We start from the raw sequence: 16,553 nt of genomic DNA, 5'->3' as shown, positions 1-16,553 counted from the left end.
CTTCCAATGATGAGGTGTTGGTTTTGTGGGTTTGGGGTTTTTTTTGGTGTGGGGTTATTGGGTTTTTTTCACATAACAGATTTGGCAGGTGAATGCAATTTGTTGTATGAACACTGAAACGAAGATGCATGTACTGAATATTAAATAATGCGCTTGTTCCAAATAGAAAATACTTTCTCCACTGCTTTTTTCTTTACTGAGTTAAACTAAATATTTAAGTGTTGATAGCATTCCGGATGCTGTTCTCTGGTCTAGCAGAGGCCAGTATTCCTCAAAAGGTTACTTTATATTCTGAAAAGAAGCACAATGTACCACTCTGAAGAACTCCTACCACATTATTGGTATCGCTTTTACACAAATGACTTTTACACAGCAACAGAAAGCCTCATCATATCAACTGAACAGGTCTAAATACAAAGCCAAACTAGAAAAATGGGGAATACTAGAATACAGCATTTACAGACCATAATGTTCTAACAATTCTGGTCCAAACTCCTCACTTACAATTTAAAAATATTTATCAGTCTTATGTGCATCTTTCTTATGAATAATGCGAGTACTCTTCCCCCCCTTCACTTACATGCTTCTGAACAACATTTATTCTCCTAAAGAAAGCTCATACAAAAGAAGAGTTATTTTTAAAGGGTGTTGAAAAGCTTAACGATTAAGTTTTCTGAAAGCAAGGGAGCATTTGAGACTTACCCTGTGGTGATAGCAAGGATCTGAAGTAGTCTTGTACTAGCTACTTTCAAAGCTGTGCTGAGCTGAGAAATACCAGTTTTGGGCAGCAACTGTAGTGGTTGTCCTAACATCGTGTCTGTGCCACACAACTGTGATAGCACATTTAGCAGACCAGTGGAAATGGCCAAGGAGACATCAACAGGCTGATAGTGTACACTTAGAGCAAAAACTGTTACCAACAGAAGACGCTGTTGTGCTTCTAAGATTAAAATAGAGTTGTTTTTAATTAATAAGCTGTTTAGAGTAAGAACAGTAAGACAGAAGAACAGCATATTATCTTTTAAATAAAATTTAATTAATTAAATGACCAAGCAAAGAGTTAGCCTTCTTTGTCAGACACTTTGAGGTAGTACTATCGTGGTCCCCTTTAACTCAATGCAACCTCTATATCAAGGTTGTCCAAGGAAGAGTATCATGTAGATCTAGTTTGTGATGTAGATGTTCTGAGGCTAACTCTCAAACCAGAAACTTCTTTCTAGGGTAAGGATAACTGGGTGAGATACTTAATTTTCCATTTGTACTTCAAGTTGATTCTCAAGGAGTTTCTTGCAGTTCTATTTTAATTGTAAGTGAAACAACAAAACAATTCAGGTAAGAAGGCCCATTAGACTCTACCTACAAACTAAATTGTATAACTCTCTTCTGTACTGAAGCTCTCAGCGCACGTACAAAGGCACAAAGAGGTGCAAGAGTTCCAGCTATCCCTTAAGGACAGAAGCACACAGCAACATCTGGGTATAGAAGGACAGAAGGAAGGGCTTTTGAAACAGGCAAGATGCCCTGGTCTTTGGTTTTGAGTTTAAAGAAAGTTCACTTGAATGAAGAAAGAGGACTGGAGATTTTTCGTCTCTTCAGAAAACTGCTTATCCCTGAAAAACCTGAAGATCACTTTGAAGCGCTGAAGACATGGGAGGATTGTGGTATGTGGAATAGAAAGGCTGGCAATACTTAAAAGTCTTAAAATAAAAAGGCCTAACACTTGAAGAAAATTAAGACAGAAAAAGGTTAAAAAGCTTCTCTCTCTTGCAAAAAGAAGTCAGACAGATACTTCAGTGAATTCTGGTCACTAATATCAAAGTCTGCTTTGTTAAACATGTAAGCTGTTGTACTGTATATTAGAGAACATATTTTGCAAATCTGGTTTTCACTTACCTATGTGATGCTTATTAGCTTGCAGAGCTCTTTCTAATGTAGCAGATAATTGCTGGTAAATTTTGTGCACAGCCACCTGGATTTCAATTTGAATACTTCTCTTAGCTGCTCTGATACCATCCTGGGTCAAACAAATAAGTATTATAAGGACTGATACATTTTTATCACCCAGTTATTGAAACAGCAGAAGCTACTGAAGCAGATACCTGGTAGTGATGCAATCTTACGCTCTCTCCTTTGGCGCCTGCGTGTCCTACAGTGCCCAAGCCAAAGCAGCCAGCAAGAAATTGTAGTCTAACAGAAGTAAGCAATGAAGACGACTGAAATCCTGGTACTTGACGACTTCCCATTAACGGCACACTGCCTTTTTCCTCCATCCCTGAGAGAAGCACTAAAATCTGATGAAGCGCTTCCAGACGAAGCTAAAAATAAAGGCAGGCAAAAGATAGTATTAAGTAAGTAGCAAGTATCCTTAGAAATTAGAATTAGATCATCTTCAACTGCAAGCAAGAATGAATGAGGTAGCTGTTTTCTCATCGACACTTTTATTTATTTTTTTAAAAGGGAATTCTTTCAGTTTTATTTTAGAGCTTAACAGAAGAGAGATTAAAAATGTCCTTAACAGACAGAATTAGACAAGGTTTTAAAAAAAAAAAATCCATAAAATGAGCATAATGTATGAAGACTAAGAAAAGGTGTTAAACTGAGACTTACCTCAGCCCTCAACTGCTGCTGCTCCATTGCAATTATTGATGCTTGTGGACTGGTGGACATACTTTCCTCTGGTTCCTTAAATCCTGGCGAGTTTCCCACATCTCCACTTACAAAACTAACAACATTTTCAATCAAAGTATGAACTCCAAGGGATCTTGAGAGATCGAAATCGGACTCAACAAATGAGTAGGAGGAAGGATATAACCAATCTCTGCTGTGTTTTAGTCGAGCCCATGAGTCACTTAAAGGTTCCACTTGACTGTGTATTGCTCCTAAAGATATACATAATGAAGTCTCATAAATTCCAATTCACCAGGTAACACATTTTGACAGTAGGTAAAGACTGAACTGCTGCTATTCATACAGGTGGAAAATGGATATTCATGTTAATTATACCATGCATTAAGCAACTTAGAGCAAAACACTTGATTTAAATTTACAGCAATTTCCTTAAAGAAAAGGCTGTATTTCTTTTAATTATGTCAAGCAGTACGGCAACACGCTGCCAAGTGAGAAAACAAAAAGATAGAAGCCACTCAAACTGCTCAGCTTAAAGCTAGAACACTGAATAAAAATGCTTTGCAGCTAAATGACAAAATAGTAAAGAAAAGATCTGCTACAACAGAAATTGTGCACTTTGGATATTTATTTTAAGGTCTAAGCACAAAACAACAGTGGTTTTAGGTTTTAATCAAGCCACTATATATTTCATAGTTTTGAAAAAGCACAATGTTATATTGGATTAAATATTTACAGAATTCATGACTGCAGAAGGGAACAGAAAATTTTTATTTTAGACTATCAGAGAACATTCACTTTGTTATGAATCAAGATAAATAGATACATGTATATTAAATACTATCTACAGCGTGTATTAGAACTATGTCTTTGTCATCTGGCAATTTCACAACTCTATTTTCAAGTATTTCCTATTACATCAGCATGTCATTACACTACCTGAAACTTTACCGTCACTAATAAGCGTACTTCAAATGAGCATCAGTTATCAATTTGCAGCACTGGAACTTATTTATCACCATATATTTGATCTCATTTCCAAAAGAGTTTTGCTAGAACTCCATCCCTGGCACAAGTGAGTGCAATGTCACTAAAGTTATACCTTCATCAGTATTTAACTGATTTGCATCAGTTAAATACACATATCAACACAAAATAATAAAATACCAACACAAAGTTGGTATTTTATTATTTTTGTAAATGCTGCTAGCTGATTTGGAGCTATGCAAGGTATTACAAGAGGGTATCGCACAAAAGAACTTTCCATCTCTATAGATAGTTAATGTCTGGAGACCTATGTGGAAACCTAATGTATGTTTAAATTCACTTTGAAATTTCAGTTTGAATTATCTTAAGTAATCTACATAGAATTTTTAAATACTTATCTCTCTTGTGCACAATTTGCTACAGATATCATTGAGAGAATCACAACTTATTCACAGTACTTGTACAACTCTACATTAACAATTCAGTTTTCAAAATCTGTCTCCGGAGTATCAGCCTCAGACATTATTAAACATAGCCATTTTCAGGAAAAAGTCACAAAAATTCATAGAAATTCATCTGTCGAAAGCTTTCTTTCATCAGTGAGGCTGAGTTCCAATGGTAACAGCTACATAGTAGTTTCAGGACCTCCTTTAAACACTGCCTACTTGCAGCAGCTCTGTAAGCAGCTGCTCATAGGAACAAGGAAAGACAGATACATCAGTTTTTGAACTTAGGACAACTCTCCTAGCAACAATTCTACACCATTCTTTTCCTGAGGTAAAGGCAAAAAGCTATTATTCTGTCAACTAATCTGCACTTGCAGGTCACAATTTGTACATTCATGCAACTCAAATTTAAAATACTGTCAAATTTTGCTTCTCCTTTGTAAATTAGGCAGTTAGTCTCCACTTAGTTGCCAAAAAATTTAATTGTCAGGGCTATAAACTATGAAACCCTGTTCACATCCCATTTCCTTTTCTGTAAATAGTCTTCATGTGTGTTTGCATGGTATTCCTTACACTTGCTACTAAACATATTGCAATGGCTTCAAAAAGAACCATCACAGTACTTAGGTCACATTAGGCATTTGACAAAAATACACATACACAAATTTATTTTGGGTAATGCAAAGATTAAGTTTAAACACTACTTTTCAAAGTGCAATCTGATTTACTAATTTCAGCTGGTTTATGTAACACAGTGATATTACCTGGTTTACAGAGAACTACCTATTTTGTCATGTTTACATGACAAAAATTCTTTTCAAAGAATTTAAAGAAATTATGTTACTCAATTTTACAATTTATACCTGGCAACACTATTTAAAACAAAAGTAAAGACAGATACCACCTTATCCTTAATTTTAATATTAATTCTTATAATACTTGTTTTAAAGCTCTCTATTAAAAACTAAATTATATGCTGAATTGGCAGGTGAGAAACAAGGTAAATAGGACACGGTAGAATAAAAAGGTGCTAAAATAGTTTCACATAGGAAGGAGTTTCCTAGCATATGCACTGTGAACAGAGCCCAACGGAGAGGATAAATGAAGCCTCAGATTACCTACAGGAAGCATAACTATTTTATTACCAAGCCCACAAAATGTTGCCTACATAGCAACAACTATTTCAAAAGCCTCCTTAAGCCCTACAGTCTTTGAACAGCAGGATTGCTTAAAGCACTCCAAAGTGACATTAACTTCCTATCCTCTACCTGTCCTACGCTACGCCACTATGAAGCACAGCACAGAATCAAAGGATTTTTAAAGAAACAAAAAGCAAGTCCAATGTCTTAAATCATAAGCTAAAGGATACCTTCCAAGGATTAAGAGAACATCACGAGAAAATTTAGTTTTGATAGTCAACAAATCTTACAAGAAAAAAACCCCACCATATATTAATAAAAACCTAAACTATTTCATATTTGAAAAAAGATGAGGTCTTAGCTAATCATTTTAGTATTAAATGCAAGAACTTTTAAATGTAAGAACTTTTAAATGTAAGAACAATTTAAAATTGTTTCAAATTAGGAGAAAATTCCAACAATTATGAGATACAGATTAAACGCAAAACAAGACAAGTTATGACTAAAAGTATAGTTTAAAAACAAAGATATCAGAAGTCAAAGTAGTATACTACAGTATAAAAAAAATTAAAGGATTAGGGCACACAAATCTAAAACAAAGTAAATTTTTTTTCATTGAAGATGATAAATATCAACAGAAGAATCAAAAGTATGATAGTATTTTAGAGCTTAGCTTGATTCTGTGTAATATCAATTACACAGAATTGATTGCAGCTTAGCACTTCCATAAGCCTCTACAATCACATGAATAGAATTGCACATAAGAATAAACTTTAAGCTTACAGTAAAAAAAAAAAAAAAAAAAGTTTATTTGTCCTTATAAGCCAGCTTGTAATAATGAGTTTTCTAAATGAATGTGGCACAGCTGCAATACACACTTCATAAAACATAAAATATGTAGGGAAGCTATAGAGACAAAAAAATAAACATGCCATCAGTTACTTGCTTGAAGCTCTTCTTTTTTCTGGGGCTCAACTGGCCAAAAAGGAGTAAATACACTACACCACACAAGAATCAGAAGACAAAAGCAGACATTTGAAACAGAAGGTAACATATTCATAAAATCTCTTCCTCATATTATTCTGACTTAGACTTAAATGATCAGTCTCTTCTCAATCAATACAACAATATATCAAGGAGCAAAGTCTGGGAAAAAAAATATTTACTCTTGTTTTGAATTAGTACAGCCTAGGTAACAGACTTTCTAAATTCTCCACCTTTTTTTCATGGAAAAAAAATATATTCCCTTTAACACAGTCATGTGAATACACCGAGACATGTTTACATCCCTTACTCAAACAAGATCTTTCAATTCCAGAATGCAGAACTTGTATTATTACAGGTACACAAAATTATTTCAATTTAATTTGGATTTTATTTAAGTTGCCGCTTTTTTCAATTGCCCAGCTGTGTTAGTAAAGTACTACAGTACACACAAGCACACTGAAATTCACTGAATTAAAATTTATGTGAAGTAAGAAAACCCAAGACTGGAGGACTCTCATTTACCTGTCTGCAACTATGTTTATGATTGCACTGCTAAAACCACATTATTTACTGTTAAGTATCTAATGCAGTGTACAGTATCCTGCTGGTACTGTACAGGACAGGTACAACATTTTGAGGCATACTCTCTGGCTCTGCAAAATTGAAAAAGATTAATCTAAGCAACAAAAAAAACCCAAAAGGCTTAGATATTAGGGGAAAATTATAATGTGCTCATCACCCTTTATGGCAAAAGTCTTGAAAACAGACTTTTTCTGCAGGAATGGAAGGAAAAGTTTACTAATTCAGAAATAACTAAATAATAGCAAGGCACAAGATACTCAAAGGATCCTCAGGCTGAAGTAGGAATACCACAATCATATTTCTGAACAGATACAATAAATAGAGAAAGAATGCAATTAGATTAAAGATTGGACTGAGTGGCTAAGATGTTAATTAAGTAAAAAGAGAATGCTTTTTTTCCATACTCATCTGCAAGACCATAGGAACAACTTACATTATCATTAGTTTTTCTACTGCTAGTTTTCTACATTTCAACTTCTGAATAAGAACAGCTTTCATAGCACAAAAATCAGACTATCACCAATAGTGAGATTTAATTACCAAGGAAATGTGATCTGAAATTGAATAACAAGTTGCTGCACTTAATTAACAGAAGTTCTAAAATAAGCCAATCCACTCCAGAAGGGAATTACTCTCTTGCCTGTTACAGAAGAACCACTTATCAACACCCTATACACACTACATTCTTTTAACAACTTTGCAAGGATCAAATACTCTGCATAGACTATAGCTGAGGATAAATTAACCCTACAAAACCTCAGCTGGAAACATCATGTGTGGCCACGGTTCTGTAAGAAGTAGTGTGGTTAAATTCTAGTCAACTTGTTAAGAAGAGATGGAAGGAACCTCATGCCCATATATTAAGGAAATTTTTTTTAGTGAAAATTACCTTTTAAGTCTCCAAAATAGCACAGCCTACAGGAAAAAAAGAATGGTGATAAAAAGAAAAAAAACTTGCTTTCCGATTAGCTCTACTTGTCAACTTCCTTCACACAGTTTATGGAGACACACTTAAGAGAACAAATATTTTCAAGAGACTGCTGCAAACTGCAGTAAGATATTATTCTAAAAACTACATGTTAAAAGGAAACATGATTGAATTTTTTGAATAATAAACTTCAACTGAAAGAAATGAGAAGTGGTTCTTGCAGTTCCTATGGTTCTTCTGTAAGACTCCACTTGTTCTTTCCCACCTAACACTGTCAACTCTACATTCAATCCAACAAAAATTTGAAAAGTTCAGCTGTAAGTCCCTTAAAGCAACAATGGTTACTGCTGTTTTGGAGACAAGACAAAACAGGAGGTTTTATGTTAATTGCAATTTGAGAAGTGTTTCCCACGTATACTTCTGCTGTAATGCAGAACTATCCTCTGCACTCAAAACCGAGATCTTCTCTAGCATCTGTGTGGCATACATTTCCTTCCTCTCCTTCTCCTCATTTAGAGGAACATAAACCCTTCCATATCTTCCACTAAAAAGCAGATCATATGTGGAAGTCCTAGGAGCACAAGGTACAAACATGAATATAGAAAGAACGTCTCAAAAAAAACCCTAACAAATAAAAATATGCTGTTTGTTTCTCATAAAAATGTCTAATGGTTGATTCAGTGGAATCTGACTTTGGTGGCACTTAAAAATCCAGCTGCAGAACATCATGAGGAACAATGCTGTAGTCTTCTGTAGGTCCTCTCATGTACAGCGGTTTACTTGCCAAAAACAGGAAACTAGGCTTTTTTCTAATCCTTCAATTCTTAACAAATGTAGCAAATTCAAATGCAGATAGCTCATTCTGATTGAACTCCTTAATCTCTTTTGCCAGCAACTCGGGACGGAGCACAGCATAATGTGAATATGCTTTAAGAATTCAAATTTCTCCTGTTCTTCAAGCTGAGGTAACAGTGAATATAAATGTCCCCTCTATTAGTCACAGCATATCACAAGAATAAAGATGAAACTGAAGGAGTTTTACCAGTCAAAACATCCTTGATAGACACTGCAGTATCTCTAGCACTTCAGTGTGCTGGCTATGTTACAAGGGATGGACAATCCGAAATGGCTGCAAGTTGCATCTTCACCAAACACCGGGGCATGCTTCAGTTCTAGAAGATAACTAGGGTTCACAAAGCCAGACATTTCATATGAAATTAAAGACCTTAAATAGCAGTGAGCTGAATATAGCTCATCCACTTGATCACACAGATCTTTGTAGATCTTTTCCTGACCTTGATATAAGTATCAGGAATGTTTCCCTGTAAATGCACCCTGCATTCACTGGTACCGAGTATCAATCAAAACTGTCATATATATCATCCAGCACAAGGAGAAAAGTTTTCATTATTGTATGTTGACTAACTCCCAGTTGCCAAAACCAGACCAAAAAAAAAAAAAAAATCTTTAAGTACCATGGGACAGCAAATAAGTCCTCCAGTACCAGAAAACTGATATCAGTACATGTCGCAGTGTTCAGTCTGAAAATGAGCTACTTGAGCTTCTTCAGGTTCTGGATAGATCAACTGCATTTACCCCTGTTTCTCCTCAGTGTTATTACACACCTGGTGCAGAGCCTTCTTCTGTAATAAAAAGCTTCTAATAGACTGGTTGGTTGATAAAGTCTGTTCTTGCGTTATTCCTCATTTCCTGGAGCCCGTGGCCAAAACAACCTCATCAGTCTAACCAACAGTTCACGAACCATAAGTCTATAAGATATATTGTATCTCAGATCTAACCCAAGATGATTTCCTGGATTACTTTTAGGATACAGAGAAAAGCAAGTGCAGAGTTCTGTGTCAGATTAATGGCAAAGCTAAAAATGATGACTTCAAAGAATATGCTGCAGATCAGAGCGCTGACAGAGGCTATCAGATCTTCTAACACTGAGAATGCCAACAAACATCCTGCTGTCACTGTTGAACAGCTCTAGTAAACTTCTTTACTTGCTCAACTTGCTCAAGCGATTATCTGTGTACAGTGAAATCCTTTCCACATTATTTAAAAATTGAAGTGTAATGGGTGCTGCCATTTAATGTTTTACAATTCCAAAAGACTTTAGAAAGGATGCAACCTCTCAGTACTCTGCTTAATGATGAAGGCTATCCAACTAGAACTCTTACACTACCTAACAGTATTTAGGCTTCTGTAATTAAGGCATATCATAACTCCGCCTAATTCCTGTTAACCTCTTCCCAAGATTTTTACAGATACAATGGACATAAGTCGTGATTCTAGCAGCAACTCTGCATCATCCTGAGTGAAGAGGGTCTTTTTGGTCTCTGTGTAAACAAACATCCTTTGCTCCCTCCATTACCTCCTGTGAAGAAGCTCATTGAGATTCCCCAGAATGTAGCAGCAACAAAAAGCAGTACAAAAGCTAAAAACCAGATTTATATTGGAGCAATGGCAGAAGTGGTTGCTTGGTTCTGTAGGTGTGCTGGTGTTGAGGATGCAAAAATTGAAGCTGTATTTTCCGGATACAAATTCTTCAAGTTCAAGCACATTTTATGGTAAAAGTTCATTGTGGGCACAAGAAAAGATCATTCCACTTGAAATTCTCTGCCAATTTTTTCTTCCAGAAGTCACGTGAGTGAAAACAGAGTGAAAGTTCCTAATTCACTTGACCTCAAAGAAATCCTCACTTGCTTCAAAAGGGCATTGCAGTTCTAGAACCTAGGAAATACTATAACCAAGCCACAAAGCAACAGAACCTAGCACAACAAACAGTAGGTAATAATTATTTTAAATGTTATTTTTAAATACTCAGTTTTAACATCCTGATTGCCATGATGTACTGTATTTAACTGCAAATACATTTTAAATTAAGAAATACTAATACATTTATCAGGTCAATATTCACTAGGTAAACAATTAAACTTACCCCTCTTTCTGTGTGATGATGCCAAATCCAAATCAACATTTCGTCTTCCACTCTACATTAAAAGATTAATAAAAGTCTCATTTCTTTAGGTGAACTTACGTGGTGCCTAATATTTGAGTATTTAAAATGAATCCTTCACCCATAAAAGTGAGAAAGTTAACAGAGCTATAATAATTTCAACTGGTTTTTTACCACTATTATTTTCTCTTAATAATGGTGGTTATTAGAAGAGAAACTAAAGTACTGAAACACAGTACTAAAGAAATGTTTAAGGTGTACTTCCCACCTAAATATTACATTGACAATCTCTAAATACATAATGCTAGTTTACTTACCAGTGAATAACCTTCCTCATCTGATTCTGGCTGAGATAAATCAGATTCACTTCTTGACTTCATCAGTCTGTAGTTTGAGTTTGCATGGATTGAGCGACTTTCTGCAGTAAGACTTTCACTCCTGCTTGAGGTGCACAGATATTTGTGTGCGTGCATGCACACACACACAAAGAAAGAAAATACTGGTATTAGGCAAAAGTAAGATATGCTAGTCAAATTTAGCAGGTACCACAGTTTTATTTGGGATCAGACTACCACAGAACATCACAAGACCACACCAAAGAGGAAACAAGTGGTCTGATGGCTTCAATTATGCTTAAAAAGGGTATTAGTAAACTTTGTTACTTCTTAACACCCTTATTGGTCAACTGAACAAATGGCAACCTCAAATGACTGATCATTCAAGTGCCTTGGTAAGTATTACATACAATATACAGAAACACTTCTGAGCTGAGAGGACAAGAAAACAGAGACAGAGTAAGTGGGTGAAAAAGCACTGAACTTATTAAAAACCCACCCATAAAATGCATCCTAAAGTTGATATGCTGGAGATGAAAGCCACTTTGACAACGACAGAGGCAGCCACCCATGCTTTAGGGACTAGATTTCCAAAAAGAGGCAAAAAGAATAAAAGGGTACTGAATATATATAACCTCCCTCCGAACTCCCTGTCAATATCTTCATTTAAAGTATCAGAACAGAGTTTCTGTATGCTAGAAGCTTAAGTAGACTCAGGAGTTCACTAGTAGCATCAGCTACACAATTCCTGTGTTATGTTCCAATACACACACACACAAAGATGTCTAGAATAAAAGTTTAAAAGGGTCAAGTTTAGAATAAAACTGTGTTACCAAGAATATCTCAGGTTATGAAAATTAAAACACATTATGAAGTACTTACGCTATTTAAATTATACACTTCTCCAATTCAATGAGCTGTCTGGCTTTGTTATTCTCCTATACCTAACAGTGTCTTACACATGTCAATGTGTTAGAAATATTTTAAAAAAATCAATCATGAATGACGCTTTTTTCATAACAGTCTTTGAAACTTTTGCTTTTAAACATGTCCTACAAGTTTTTTTTGGACACTACTATATAGGACATTGATAAAGTTCAAGATAATACAAGTATGGTAATAATAAAATCCAAACACATGAACAAATTTTAGGAAAAAACCAATTTTTCCAATTAGCTCAGATTATCTGTATAACTGATGATCTGGACTTCATTACTATTTATCACTAAACCCAACTTTGAAAGTAAATACGGTCCACACAGGATAAAACTCTTCTTAAGGTTTAGTTAATGTGGACAAAGAATATTGAGAAAAATCACTATTCTCAACAAAAACATAACATTGCTCGAGGCAAAAAACTTCTTTTAAAAAAAGTTCTAAGCAGCCTCAGAGAAAAATTGAGGTTATTTAATCAATTATAAAGGAAGCAGAGAAGAGTTAACTATGCTAAGCAGTCAGCAAACCCCACCTTGTCATGAGTCCAATCCCCTCAGAAGCAGCAGAGGGAGGTTGCTGTAACTGTCCATCCTCCCTTCGTTTCTGGAGCTCCTCGATAACAGGGCTTACTCCCAAGATCAACAAGGCACATCTGTGGATCACAGAGTTGCATGCAGCGGTATACACATCTTGACCTTCTGTCAGATCAGTGCTGATTCTTCGTTCCTGCTGAGACTGAGGAGGTGGATCATCAAGTCTAGTCCCTGTCCCAGTGTTCATCCTATCTCGATCCCGACTGCGAGCTACTTCACGGGCTGATAGGAAACATTGAAATATTTCTGTAACACGCAACACAAAAAGAAAGTCTTAACTTCTAGACAAAACTACATAGAATCAAATATTCATCTACATCTTGGGCCAAAAAACTGCCCCACTACAAAGAACAACAAAAATTTTTCCAACAATAAAACAACAGATTAGTAATACAAAGCTATAAAAGAAGTCACACAAACAGGTTGAACAAAGCATTTATACAATGTTAATATGAAAATGAAGAGGACAATGCTATGACAGAACACTAAACACTCTTTCAGTGTCTTACTGCAACCCAACTCCTGTTCAGATAGCAAAGAAAGAGATTATTTCATGTTTGCCTTTTAGCAGATGCATACAAGGTAATGCTTCTGTAAATCTGTATTCCAGACACCAGCATATCTGTAATTCAATACTGAAACACTTTCAGGCTTTTATTTGTTTTGGCCCGTACAATTAAGATCCTATCAAAATTCTTAGCCTTCATGTTACTTAATTTGTCTTAAGTACCAGATTCTTCTAAAGAAGCTGCGTCAGAGTCCACATCACCTCTGTCCAAAGACCTAAAGCTCTTGACTTAATCGGTTTAAAGTTCAGTTCCCCTTTGGAAATGCAAAGGTAATCCAAACACTTCCTTCAACGATGTTAATACAGGCAGCAAGACATCAAAGACACAAACTGAACTCTGCATGTCAGGATCAACACCTCTTAAGATCTTCAGTAAGAGTCATCATCTTCCTACTTATTTGTTCACGTAACACTACTGTCTGTCTGCATATTTCTGGATACATTTCCTTTACTGTACCCAGAAATCCTGTCCAGATAGAATTTGAGAACACTAAGCATTTGCCCATGATAAATGCGTATCAAGCAGCAAAAGCATATTTCATCTACTGAACAGGTAACACATGTACACATTCTAGAACCATAATTCATCTCGTGATTATGCACTTTAACTCCGTAATACACTTTCAGCCAGGGATCAGTTAGGAAAGCCAAAGCCCTGATAGAACTAAATCTGGCCAGGGACGTCAAGGGCAACAAGAAAAGCTTCTGTAGGTATGTCAGTGATAAAAGGAAGACTAGGGAAAATGGGGGTCCTCTCCAGAAGGAAACAGAGGACCTGGTTACCTGGGACATGCAGAAGGGTGAGGTACTCAATGACTGTTTTGCCTCAGTCTTCCCCGGCAAGTGCTCCAGCCACACTGCCCAGGATGCAGAAGGCAACGACAGGGACTGGGAGAATGAAGAACTGCCCGTCATAGTGGAAGATCAGGTTCGAGACCATCTAGCGAACCTGAAGGTACACAAGTCCACGGGACCTGATGAGGTGCATCTGCGGGTCCTGAGGGAACTGGCGGATGAAGTGGCTAAGCCACTATCCATCGTATTTGAGAAGTCATGGCAGTCCGGGGAAGTTCCCACTGACTGGAAAAGGGGAAACATAACACCCATTTTTAAAAAGGGGGCAAAAGGAAGACCCAGGGAACTACAGGCCAGTCAGTCTCACCTCTGTGCCTGGCAAGATCAAGGAGCGCATCCTTCTGGAAACTCTGCTGAGACACATGGAAAACAAGGAGATGATTGGCAACAGCCTGCATGGCTTCACTAAGGGCGAACCCTGCCTGACAAATCTGGTGGCCTTCTACGACGGGGTTACAGTGTTGGTGGATTAGGGAAGAGCAACTGATGTAATCTACCTGGACTTGTGCAAAGCATTTGACACTGTCCTCCACAACATCCTTGTCTCTAAATTGGAGAGACATGTCCATGTATTGGACAGATGGACCAGTTGGTGGATAAGGAATTGTCTGGATGGTCACACTCAGAGAGTTGTGGTCAACAGCTAGATGTCCAACTGGAGACCAGTGATAAGTGGCGTTCCTCAGGGGTCCATATTGGGACCGGCGCTGTTTAACATCTTTGTTGGTGACATAGACAGTGGGATTGAGCGCACCCTCAGCAAGTTTGCCAATGACACCAAGCTGTGTGGTGCGGTCGACACGCTGGAAGGAAGGGATGCCATCCAGAGGGACCTTGACAGGCTTGAGAGGTGGGCCCGTGTGAGCCTCCTGAAGTTCAACAAGGCCAACTGCAAGGTCCTGCACATGGGTCGGGGCAACCCCAAGCATTTAAAGCACCCCAGAGGAGGACTTGGGGGCGTTGCCTGAAGAGAAGCTCAACATGACCCAGCAATATGTGCTTGCAGCCCAGAAAGCCAGTCGCGTTCTGGGCTGCATCAAAAGCAGCATGACCAGCAGGCCGAAGGAGGTGATTCTGCCCCTCTACTGCGCTCTCATGAGACTCCACCTGGAGTACTGAATATACAGCTGTGGGGCCCCCAACATAAGAAGGACATGGACCTGTTGGAGTGAGTCCAGAGGAGGGATGGAGCACCTCTCCTATGAGGAAAGGCTGAGAGAGTTGGGGTTGTTCAGCCTGGAGAAGAGAAGGCTCCAGGGAGACCTTACAGCAGCCTTCCAGTACCTAAAGAGGGCCTACAAGAAATCTGGAGAGGGATTTTTGACAAGGGCATGTAGTGATAGGACAAGGGGTAATGGCTTTAAAGTGAAAGGGGGTAGATGTAGATTAGATGTAAGGAAGAAGTTCTTCGCTGTGATGGTGGTGAGGCACTGGAACAGGTTGTCCAGAGAGGTTGTGGCTGCTCTTTCCCTGAAAGTGTTTGAGGCCAGGTTGGATGGGACTTGAGCAGCCTGGTCTAGTGGAAGGTGTCCCTGCCCATGGCAGGGGGGTTGGAACTAGATGATCTTTAAGGTCCCTTCCAACCCAAACCATTCTGTGATTCTATTACTCTTCAAAGCTTATTACATATAAGATTAACACATACAAACACAGCAAAAGTTCTATATAGAAATACTGATGAAAACTCAGAGATCTACTGGATAGAAGTTTAGAGAAAGCAATATGAAACGTATTAGTCTTGTAGACAGTGCATATAAGAACTGTTGGTACAGGTCAGATACCCTGAGAATTGCCCACAAAGGCAGTCTACTTGCCTAGTATTCCCATTCCCTTGTATCAAAAGGCATTTCTGACCCAATAAAAGCACTACACCGTTTTATAAAAATAAACTTCTCACAATATTTGTGCAGACAAATCTTTCACAATCTTTTAAATAATGTCTTCATTTTAACTTGGAGAGAAAAATATACTTTCCTTCCAAAGCATACTACATTATTGACACACGTAACTAGTACTTACTACCAGCTGTCATAACTTCATGTTCTCTTTCCTCTTCTTCATCTTCTTGTTCTGGATGTCCTTCTTCTCTGTCGCGTTCTGCCTGCTCCTCCATTTCCGCTTCTTCATCAATTGTACGAGTAAAAGAATGTTCTTGAGTATCAATATCAGCAGATTCTTGGTTATCTAACATCTTGATAAAAAAAAAAAAAATATACAGCGAAATTAATTCTCACCAAAACGAAAGATGAACAGAAAAGGACATAGGTATTTAATAAGGTTTTTTTCCTATCAAAAAGATACTTTCGATATTGTGTGAAATAAACCACAGACAGCTGTTTACATTCAAGGCTTTAAATACGTAAGTTGGAAAATTTAATTTTCCTTTAATAACTGTTCCTCAGATTATTTTCAGAAAAATGTCTCCTTGTAATGCTTAGACTCTATTGTCAAACTTGGACTCTTCAGCATCAAAGCCTTTAGCAACCATGTGCTGTTGTCTCATAAAATCTTCTCCCTTTTTAAAGGGCATGAATATGATAAAACTTACTTCGATGGACAAGATTTTGTTACTTAAAGCAATACCAAATATGTTCTCATTTTTATTCTTAA

General features: G+C 37.2%; 1 protein-coding gene across 8 annotated transcripts in view; it reads right to left on the bottom strand.

The window, feature by feature from the left end:
• HERC1 (HECT and RLD domain containing E3 ubiquitin protein ligase family member 1) overlaps window positions 1-16,553 on the bottom strand; it is an 88,086-nt gene that overhangs the window by 47,413 nt on the left and 24,120 nt on the right. For 7 of the 8 annotated variants that reach the window (XM_049812405.1, XM_049812412.1, XM_049812408.1 and 4 more), the window contains exons 21-28: window positions 15,963-16,134; window positions 12,460-12,766; window positions 10,974-11,094; window positions 10,639-10,690; window positions 2,608-2,879; window positions 2,100-2,315; window positions 1,894-2,014; window positions 703-940 (exon numbers count right to left, since the gene is read on the bottom strand). In XM_049812405.1, the coding sequence (XP_049668362.1) occupies window positions 703-940; window positions 1,894-2,014; window positions 2,100-2,315; window positions 2,608-2,879; window positions 10,639-10,690; window positions 10,974-11,094; window positions 12,460-12,766; window positions 15,963-16,134 (1,499 nt within the window). The remainder of the gene's footprint in view (window positions 1-702; window positions 941-1,893; window positions 2,015-2,099; window positions 2,316-2,607; window positions 2,880-10,638; window positions 10,691-10,973; window positions 11,095-12,459; window positions 12,767-15,962; window positions 16,135-16,553) is intronic. The other variant, XM_049812411.1, reaches the window with a different exon arrangement.

This window comes from Accipiter gentilis, chromosome 10 (genome assembly GCF_929443795.1).
Source record: "Accipiter gentilis chromosome 10, bAccGen1.1, whole genome shotgun sequence".
Taxonomy (NCBI): domain Eukaryota; kingdom Metazoa; phylum Chordata; class Aves; order Accipitriformes; family Accipitridae; genus Astur; species Astur gentilis.
The sequence above is the reverse complement of the archived record's forward strand: the minus strand, read 5'-3'. Positions and strand labels throughout refer to the sequence as shown.